Source organism: Propithecus coquereli, unplaced genomic scaffold (assembly GCF_000956105.1).
Source record: "Propithecus coquereli isolate 6110/MARCELLA unplaced genomic scaffold, Pcoq_1.0 Scaffold39, whole genome shotgun sequence".
NCBI lineage: Eukaryota > Metazoa > Chordata > Mammalia > Primates > Indriidae > Propithecus > Propithecus coquereli.
Genome location: NW_012149618.1, coordinates 2,814,195 through 2,823,886, shown reverse-complemented (window position 1 = coordinate 2,823,886; position 9,692 = coordinate 2,814,195). Strand labels below are relative to the sequence as shown.

Here is a 9,692-nt window from a genome sequence, read left to right as displayed (position 1 = left end):
CCTGAGCTCTAGGCATTCAAAGAGCAACCTTAGCCACTAGCCATGGAGGTGGGCTTGGATAGGTCCCCCATGGGGCTTGAAGACCCAAAAAATGTTGGGTCAAGGAAGACAGGTGGGTGTCTAGTGTGGGGACATGAAGAACAGTGAGCTCACTGAAGCACTATCCCACGCTATTACTTTTCTATTGCTACTGAAACAAACTGCTACAAACTTGATGGCTTAAAACAACATAAGTTTTTTATCTTATAGTTCTGGAGGGCAGAAGTCTGACACAGGTCTCACTGGGCTAAAATCAAGTTGTCTGCAGTGTTGTGTTCCTTTCTGCAGTCTCTAGGAGAGAATCCATTTCCTCGCCTTTCCCAGCTTCCAGAAGCTGTCTGAATTCCTTGTCTCACAGCCCCCTTCCATCTTCAGAGCCAGCAATAGTGGGTTGAGTCACTCTCACATTGTATCACTCTGACCTCTTCTGTCTCACTCTTCTACTCTTAGGGACCATCGTGATTATATTGGCTCCACTTGGATAATCCAGGCTACTCTCCCTATTTTAAGGTCAGCTGATTAGCTGCCTAAATTCCATCTGTAACCTTAATAACCCTTTGCAATGTAACCTCACATATTCCGGGGGTTATGATGTGGACATTTTTGGGAGGAGGCATTATTCTACCTACCATACCCACTTCACGATCAGGGTGAGGTTTTGGCCTAAAGATGAAAGCTGGGCAATGAAGAATAATTGCCTTTTCCTTTTATAGCATCTACCTGTAATAATGGAGGGAAAGCCTTTAAAAATTAGGCAAGGGAGTTAAAAATTATCAAGATAAATAAAAGCAGGCAAGGAATTTGTTGGAGGAGAAAAACAGAGATAGAGTAAGGCCAGAAGGATCGATGTATTTGGGGGTGGGAGTCAAAAGGAGGAGGAGTGAATGAGGAACGAACAGACATGAGTCACTCATTTAAGGCTTGTATCCGGAGTCATTAGAGAAATGGTGGTAGTCCTGAAGGAGGGCCATGGGGTGGGGCCACAGAAGAGACACAGCCTCAACTACATCTGGGTCATACTCAGGACAGTGAGGAAACATCTACCAGGGCTAGCCTGAAGCTAGAGGAACACTCTGAAGGTCACACCTGTGCAGTCTTTGGGGGTGAGCCCTGAACCTTGAGTCAAGAGGTCAGAATTCGAGTCCAGTTTTCTACCACCTTGACAGAGTCATGCACGTGAGCCTCAGACTCTCCTCAGTAAATGGGGGGCTGGCCTAGGTGACCTCAAGGCTCTCACATTCATTTCAGCACTCTTGGTCCCTGTCGGGCTTCCAGGACATTGGGTATTATGGCCCTTTGTCAGGCACAGCACAGGAATGGCCCTGTGTGGATGACATCGGAGGGTTCCTGATTCCCTGTTCCCACTGGAGCTTGTTCTACAGATAGGATTGCTTAGGCACTGCCGTCCTTCTGGGCTTCAGCGCTCAGAGCTGCTTGCTTGTTGTAATCCTCCTAGCTCTGTCACAGGAGCCCTTGTCCTCAGTTGCATCACTGTTGTGAGCTGTATGAGCTTTGACAAGGGGTGGGGACAACATGCAGTCCAGCTAGCCCAAAGGAGATGGAAATCAAGTCCCTGTTGGCCAGGCCACCCCGTTACATGCAGCCACTTTACTGGGCTGACCTTCATCATGGTCATGGCCCCAGGGAGTTTTCCTCCTCCGGGATTGGGGTTTGGGGCCTTACCTTAGAGCCCTGTCACCAGTGTTGCGAGAGAGGGCTAGGGCAGCCTCTGGGCCTGCGAGAGGCTAACAACAGGGCTGTGCCGCACAGCCGTGACCTCAAGAGAGAGGGGTGCACAGGAGGAGGAAAGCACCGAGACCCAGGCTGTGGCCTGGTGGAGGGAGACATGGCATGGACTTTTACCACACAAGTTTATTTAAATAAAAGTGAACACGTATGCAGGCTGGTGCCTGAGGGGCAGGGGTGGGGAGGGGGGTGGGAGGCAGACGTACAGTAGGGTCCAGGCAGAGTCTGTGTGGCGTGAACCGGGCTGCGGGAAGGAGCGGCTGGGGGCCTCGGGGCAGTGCTGGGCTTCGGCACTGGGGGCAGGGGCCTGGGTTGGGGAGCCCGGTGCCAGGAGGTCATTTCCGTCCCTCACATGCTCCCCTCCCTTCTCCCTGACCCCAGGGCCTACAGCACCTCCTCCTCAGCCCCTCCTCCCTCTTCTGACATCAGCCTTCCCCTTGAGTACTGGGAAATCAAAAGATAAAATAAATAAGAATTGGTGAGTCCTGCCCCAGCCCCCAGCCCCGGGGAAGGGAAGCCAAGCCAGGCACACTGCCCCGAGCCCGTGCTGTCGGCCCTGGAAAAGAACAGGTAAAGTGCAAGGAAAATCCAGTAAGTAAAAATATACCAATGACTTTGTCAAATATACAGCTGCTGGCTGTCAGGGAGCAGGTGGCTGGCTGGGGTGGGTGGTGGCAGCACCCTGGGAAGTGTTGGCCGACACAGCATAGAGACAACGGAAATAAATAGGGGTGGGGAGTGGGCAGGGGTCCCGCCCGCTGGGCCAGTGCCACTCGAGGACAAGGACGGGCCTCTGCCTGCTCACCTGCCCCAGCCCCCAAGCCCCGCTCGCCCCGGCTCCCCAATGCTGCAGCGCTGACACAGAGCACCCGGCCGACCTGGCTGTAAGGAAAGGATTATAATGTGGGGGTGGGAACAGGGAGGGGAGGCACGGGGAGGCCGTGCAGTCAGCCAGGGCCGGAGCCGCCCTTAGTACTCGTCCTGGTCTTCTTGTTGGTGTTCTTCAATCTCATCGTCCTCAGGGGGTGCAAATCCTTCCTGGAGGGTGGGAAGGGAGAGGGAAGTGGTGGGCCCGGCAGGCCAGGCTGAGGTGTCAGGTTCTATAGGAAGCTGAGGAGCAAGGGGCGCAGAGCCCAGGAGCTCAGAGTTCTGTCTGACTTTCCCTGCTAATGGTGCTATGTGACCCTGGGCTAGTGACTTCACCTCTCTCCCTTCATCAGCAAATGTTCTCTAAGGTCTCTTCTGGTCCTATCATGCTTCTGGTCTTAGGGCCAGGCCAGAATGAAGAGGGTGCAGAGGGCCTGGGGCACTAGCAGGTAGAGAGGGAGCTCACCTCAGTGGCATAGAGAATGCCAATGATGCCTGAGATGACAGGGCTGTTTTCACTTTCATGCTCCTGGCAGATGAGCTCGATGTCACGAAGTTTGCTGAAGTAGAAGTCACGCTCCTTCTCCAGCCCATCCACAGTGAGCTTCAAGTCCAATAGCTGCTTGGCGAGAAGGCGTATTCAAGCCAGGGGGCCCGGCCTCACACTCCCCTGCCTGCCCTCCTCGTGTCCCTGCAGACAACCCAGGGGCCTGGCTTTTGTAGCTGCTCTTACCCATCTCACTCACCTGTTGGTTGAGTTCAAGAATTTGGGCATCAGTTTCATGGCCCCCATTTCGGGCTGATGGGGGGTTCTTCCGGAGGATGCAGGGTGGGGCCACGTTGCTCAGTCGGCCAGAGGTCTGCATGTTTTTGGGGCCTGTGGGGGATGTCCTCTGTGGAACTGCCCAGAGGAGAAGAGTCAGGTGAGGCCATGTGAGCCCACAGTGCGCGTGGCAGGAGACAGCCTGGTGTAAGGACTGCGGGGACAGGCCCATGCGACAGGCAGGCACTCTCACCCCCTCCCCTCCCAGCCACTCAGGAAGGGCATCTACACCTAGGCCCCAAGCCTTGGCCACATGGGACACTACGGCAGCTAGGCAGCCCTTTGCTGCCTAGCTATAGGGAACTATAAGGAATTAAAAGGCACTACAGGGAACTAAAAGAAGGTGTGAGGTGTTGGGGTGGGGAGAGAGCCAGCCCGAGGGAGAGAGAAGAGGGAACAGTGAATTTGGAGAAGTGGGGCTGGAAGGGTTTGGGGCCCTCTCATACTGATAGCCAGAGCCCGATGAAAAGCAGCTGGTGCAGGGTCTTTCCTACCAGAAGCCCCAGCCCAAAGCCACCCTCCCTGGGGGTGACCTCAGAGTCTCCTGACTGGAGGATACATAAGAAACCTGGCCCCTGCCTCTCCCAGCCCCTGTCTCAGGATGGGCTCTGTTCCCCTCTGCTGGGCTGGACCAGGTGTCTATGCAACGGTGGCTGAATCAGGGACCGGAGCTCCTTCCCAGCACAGCCGGCATGCTGTGGCTACTTGCTCTCTAGGCCTGCACCTCCCTAGACAGAGCGGGCTGATTCTAATGCAAAGCAAGCAGGCAGGTGGGGCAGGCCCAGGCAGGACGGCAGCAGCGGCAGCTTAGATGGAGGAGGTGGCTCTGCTATGACGGGGTCCGACGCGGGCTGGGGCTGCTCCTCTCCTTTCCCTTCTGGGACCCAAACAAAGCCTCCTTTCTAGAGACTCATCCATGGAGGACGTAGGGCTATGGGCTTTTGGCATGGGGGAAGACCTGATCCAGCTTGGCAAACTCCTGCCCCTGGGCATCCAGTGGGCCAGGGCAAGAAGGCGCTGGCACCAGGCCCTTAGCTTGGATGGACCTGGATGGGGAAACCATGCCACCTTACGGCTCCATCATCTGGAGGCAAACAAGTTAGCTCATGCTACAAAATGAAGTGCCCTGGGCCTCCTGCTACCAGCTGCCACTATCACTGGTGCTGGTGGCTCTCCTCTTAGAAAATTTTTGGAGCCCTCTCACCCCTTATTGTCACTCCCCCAGTCTAAGTGGGCAGCAGGCGGCGTCATCTGAACTCCGTGATAACAGTCTCCTCCAGGTGGCAGGGCCGGACCGGTGGCCCTGGGGCACTCATGGCTGTAGAGCCCTGCCGGCCCGGCCCCCCACACTCCCTCCCCCGGCTCGGGCACATTACCTGCTGTGCCAATGAGTTTCTTGGATTTGTTGAAGATCTGATCACCTGGGTTAGGAGGTGGCGCTACGTCCTGGCCCTGCCGCGCCAGCAGAGGGTTGTAATCCTTTCCATCATAGTTTGCGTCAAAGAATTTCTTAAACCACTGAATAAACTCAAAATTATCTTGGAATTTTCCTTTCACTAATTTCTCTACAGGAATGATCTGAAATAGACCACATAAGCAGAACACTTTAACGACCTACTGCCGTAGGGCCGCCTTCCTCTGTGAGAGAGCCACTGCTCTCAGGAAAGCCAGCCCCTGGGCTGCAGCATCCTCCACCTTCTCCACCTGCCCCCCTCCCGTGGCACCAGAGCAGACGAGTAGGCTGGCAGGCCCCGGCCTCGGATCCAGAGACATGCCTTTCCTACAGGCACAGGAAGAACTGTGTGGGGAGGCATCCCGTGGTTCTGCTGCTTGTATGTGGGCTGGGGGCTCAGGACCCACAGAGCCCTGTGGCCCTCAAGGGAGGACAGTGAGCAAAGAGACTTTTCTTGGGCTCTGCAGAGAGATGGAACTTAATAGGGGCAGTACACAGTGCCCTAGCGTCTGGGGAGGGGAGGAAGGGAAAGGAATTGTTGTCATGATGGGATGTCAAATGTTATGGATTTTCCACTGTGCCGTGAGCTGGAGGAACACATTCCCTAGGAGAGTCGGGAGGTGGAGAGAGGCGTGAGCACTGGGATGACCCCAGCAGCCCCTATGACCCCAGGTGGCAGGCCATCTTCTTCCCCAGGGTCACACACCTCCTCAGGGCCCCCCGGAGCACAAGCACCTACTTTGTCAACACCCATCTTCTTGAAAGCTGCTTGCAGCACCTTGAAGTTGTGGATGTATTCGTGCTCTAGTTTGGCCTGGAACTTCACCTTCCTCAAGTGCACACAGCCAGGGAAGAGCATGTCCATGAACTGGCAGTAGGCTGCCCCTGCGGGAAGCACGGCCAGCTGAGGGGGGCTTGCTGGGCTGCTCTCGGTCCCCTCCCCAGGCCCCCAGAGTCTCCTGACTGGAGGATACACAAGAAACCTGGCCCCTGAGACCTAGGGAGGTACAGTGACTTGCCCAGGGTTGTGCCTCCAGAAGAGGTGAGAGGTGGACCCAGAGTGGCTGGACCAGACCTCGTGCTGTTAACCTGTGGCTTCGCTGCCTGTCCTGGCCCCTCAGCTCCCCGCTCTCCCCCAGCCCCACCGCATAGCCCTTTACTGTGCCTCTCGCCTTTCACTTTTCCTTCTTCCGTTTCCTGACTTCTACTCCAAACTGTTTGACCAGCTCGGGCTCTCCAGCTCTCCTCCTTAATCTTAATTACAAGCTACGATCAGGCAGTCTATAATGTTTCAACGGTGGACCTCATATGTGACAGTGGTCCCATAAGATTATAATACGGTATGTTTAGATATGGTTAGATGGACAAATACCATTGTGTTACAAAATTGCCGACAGTATTCAGTACAGTAACAAGCTGTACAGGTTTGTTGCCCAGGAGCAACAGGCCGTAGCCTAGGTATGTAGTAGGCTATTCCATTGAGGTTTGTGTAAGTACACCCTACGATGTTCTCACAATGACGAAATCACCTAACAACACATTTCTCAGAATTATCCCCATCATTAAGTGACACATGACTGTACGTTCCCTGCTGTGGCCGTTCTGCAGTCCTGCCTTCCTTTCCTTTCTCTCCAACTGGGCCTCTTCCCCCATCCCCGGCCTCCTACCTGAACAGAGCTGTTCTATCTTGGTATAGTTGAGGTGCAGGGAGTCATTGACCCATGCAAGCATATCATGGCGACTCAGATTTTCGCTGGTCACAGATGTGGAGTACACATTGACGGCCATACCCCAGCTGCAAAGAAAGAAGAAAGGTGAGGTCAGCAGCTGGCCCTGCTGTTCTTTAGTTGTCAGGAGAGGAGGGGCTGCATGACCCCTGGGGAGGTGAGAAGCATTCCCTCCAGCACCGGCCTTGCAGTTTAGCCCCCAGAGAAGGGGTCCTTATTCATTCTTTAAATATTTAATGCGTGTCTACTATATGCTAGATGAACTGGTGGTTCAGAGTTAATTGAGATACGGTCTCTGCCTTTGAGTAGTTTATAGACAGGCAAGCGCCCTCAGTAAGGAGCACTGGGCAGTAAAAACAAGCACACAGAAGTTCAGGGATGGCACAAAGAAGGGCGTGATCTCATCTGCTTGGCAGGGTCAGTGAAGGCTTCAGAGCAGAGGTGTTGGAGCCTGAAAGGAATAGGAATTTTCCAGACATAAAAAGGGATGGGGTGGAAGGGCATTTCAGACAACAGGACTAGCAAGAACCAAAGCACAGCTTATTCCAGAACCAAGTTGTTCTGCAGGCCTGGGGAGCAGGTTTTTGTGTTGGGTGTGGCACGACAAGGCTGGCAGGGACAGATTGCAAGGGCTTTGTTTACCATGAGGAGGCGGCTAGACTTTCTATGTAGACAACAGGAAGCCATTAGAAGATTGTAAGGAGACAGTAACTTGACCAGATTTGTGTTTCAGAAAGCCAGCTAAACTTTGCCTCTCCTCTGACTTCAGACTCCATATTCCTGTGGCCTGTGGCCTGTTGGCTGACCAGAGGCACCTAATCTCCATTTGTCCAGAACCTTCCCTTCACACAGGCTTCTCTCCTGTATGCATTACCCCACTGGATGTCACCAGTAGCCACCAGTTGCCCAAGTTAGAAACCGGCAGGATCAACTCAGACAGCCTGTTCCCCTCATGCTCCCATGGAGCCATTCCTCAAGTCCAGGATGCTGCCCCTCAATCTGCCCTGCTCCTCTCACCCTCAGAGTGTATGCATTCCTCACTCTCTGCGGGGGACTGTCCCAGAACCCCAGATACCCAAATCATGGATGCTCAATTCCCTTAAGCAAAATGGTGTAGAATTTGCATGTAACCTAGACATATTCTTCCATATACTTTAAATTATCTCTAGATTACTTGTAATACCCATACAATGTAAATGCTTGTTATTTACAATGTAAATAGTTGTTATACTGTATTGTTTAGGAATAAGAAAAAAAGTCTGTATATGATCAGCAAAGATGCAACCTCCCCCTTTTTTTCCCCAGATATTTTCCATCTGCAGTTGGTTAAATTCCAAGTAGGTCGAATCCACAGACGGAACCCATGGATGCGGAGAGCTGACCATTGCACTCTCTCTCTAGGTCAGGTTAGCAGGAACCTCCTAAAAGGCCTTCCAGCCTCCAGCCCCTCCCTCCTCCTAAGCCACCCCTGACTTGACTGTGCACAGAATCTACCTAAAGGCAGGCCTGGTTGCCCCCCTCCCCAGCGTCAAGCCCTTTTAGTCAGGAGTCACAAAGGAGATGCCCATTGGCTGAATTTGCCTTGCAGACTTTGAGCTGTTTAGCACTCAAAGTGTTGGGAACATTTTAAAATTAGTGCCTAATATTTTCGAGTTGGTATGTTTCATACAAATGATTTGGGGTTTCTGGCTTCTTTTGGAGACGCTGAGCCTATGTTCCCGCAATGAGAGCAACAGCTGGAGCTGAGCCAGCAGGCAAGAGCGCCTCCTTCCCACCCTGCCCCCACACAGAGGCCAAGTGTCAGCTGCTGATGGTCACTGACTTGCACTTTTGAGAGGGAAATATTTCTTATAACTAGGTCTTTATCGGAAATAGAGAAACATAACACAGGTCAAAAGGACTGTGTATTCCGAGAATCGTGAGAACTCATATTTCTGGAGCGAATGAAGAATTTTCTCTAGGCTTACCATGTAGAGTGTCTCTGTAAAGTAGGAATGCACCCAGCCCACTTCCCTGTCCCCTGTAGCCATCTGCTCTTACAATGTGACCCCTCCCTAACACTTATCAAACTCCTAAATGGACCCCATCTCTTCAGCCTTCTCCCACTTTGCTCCCCCGGTTGGGAGCCATAGGCAGCTCTGCATTTGCCCGCTGTCTGGAATGCTGTCCCCACCCCAAAGTCCATCCATTCTCTGCTCCACAGTTCTCAAACTGAGGTCCCGGGACAGCATCACTGGGGTTAAATGGGCATCAGCTTGTTAGAAATTCCAATTCCCTCGCCCCACCCCAGACCCTACTGAATCAGCATCTGCCTCTGAGCGAGATGCGGGGAGGATGTTGGCACGGTCAGGTCTGGGAAGCACTGCTTTAGAGCGGGGCTCGGCATGGCATCTGCCGGGCTGTGCTCCCCCCACGCCCTCGCCCCGACCCCAAGTATATATAATAGAACCTCATTATATGCACATCTAAATGGATTTTTTGAAGAAAAATCATGAGAGAAAACTCTTTTATCCCTAGTCCTTCCTCTTCCTAAAAATAATCCTTGTCCGTCATTGCCCAGGGAAAGGGAGGCCAGGCAGGGCCAAAAAGCCAAGAAAAACAAAAATTATTGTCGTGGGAGCCTCTAAGGACTCAGGACCTGGCAATTTCAGAGATTTCCGAGGGTAATTATGACTGCACTTGAGTTTCCTCTTACACAATGGCTTTCAGCCCACTGCCCTGTACCCTGACCAGAGTGGTCACCAACTGTCTGCCCCCCATGTCAGGAAGTGCCTTGAAGCCAGTAGTAGGGTATCCGGGCCTGTCACAGGCAAGAAGTTCAGAAAAGCTGCTGAACGATTGACACCTCCTCATGTCCCCTCTTTCTGAATTGTCTTTCATCACCTTCTGGCCTGGGTCCCCCACCCCCACTCAACATTTGGGACTCCGCAGTGGAGTTGGCATTGTGTCCAGGGAACTTTCCCTGAACCCCTATGTGAAGATATGCCCCTCCTGTTAATACAGCACCAGAGCACAGCTCATCACGGCATTCTCACAT

The 9,692-nt window shown here is 53.2% G+C and overlaps 1 protein-coding gene across 2 annotated transcripts; it reads right to left on the bottom strand.

Annotated features, from left to right (window-relative positions):
* Positions 1 to 1,894: 1,894 nt before the first annotated feature.
* On the bottom strand, positions 1,895 to 6,722 carry MAPRE3 (microtubule-associated protein, RP/EB family, member 3). 2 transcript variants are annotated; one of them, XM_012652474.1, is made up of 6 exons: positions 6,596 to 6,722; positions 5,668 to 5,813; positions 4,852 to 5,053; positions 3,399 to 3,553; positions 3,119 to 3,271; positions 1,895 to 2,823 (listed from the first exon to the last, which is right to left on the bottom strand). In XM_012652474.1, exons 1-6 carry the CDS (start codon positions 6,714 to 6,716, stop codon positions 2,755 to 2,757), a joined length of 846 nt encoding a protein of 281 aa, XP_012507928.1. In that variant the 5' UTR covers positions 6,717 to 6,722; the 3' UTR covers positions 1,895 to 2,754. The 2 variants fall into 2 exon arrangements, with proteins under 2 accessions (XP_012507928.1, XP_012507929.1); XM_012652475.1 differs by having other exon boundaries at positions 4,897 to 5,053.
* Between the last annotated feature and the right edge of the window lie 2,970 nt (positions 6,723 to 9,692).

What these genes read in the sequence shown, in the direction of transcription:
- MAPRE3 (XM_012652474.1), bottom strand. Translation starts at nt 6,716, where the DNA reads ATGGCCGTCAATGTGTACTCCACATCTGTGACCAGCGAAAATCTGAGT. An exon ending in GAAACTCATTGGCACAGCAG is followed by an intron (nt 3,554 to 4,851) that starts GTAATGTGCCCG and finishes TCCTCTGGGCAG; the next exon opens with TTCCACAGAGGACATCCCCC. An exon ending in GCATTCTCTATGCCACTGAG is followed by an intron (nt 2,824 to 3,118) that starts GTGAGCTCCCTC and finishes CCCACCCTCCAG; the next exon opens with GAAGGATTTGCACCCCCTGA.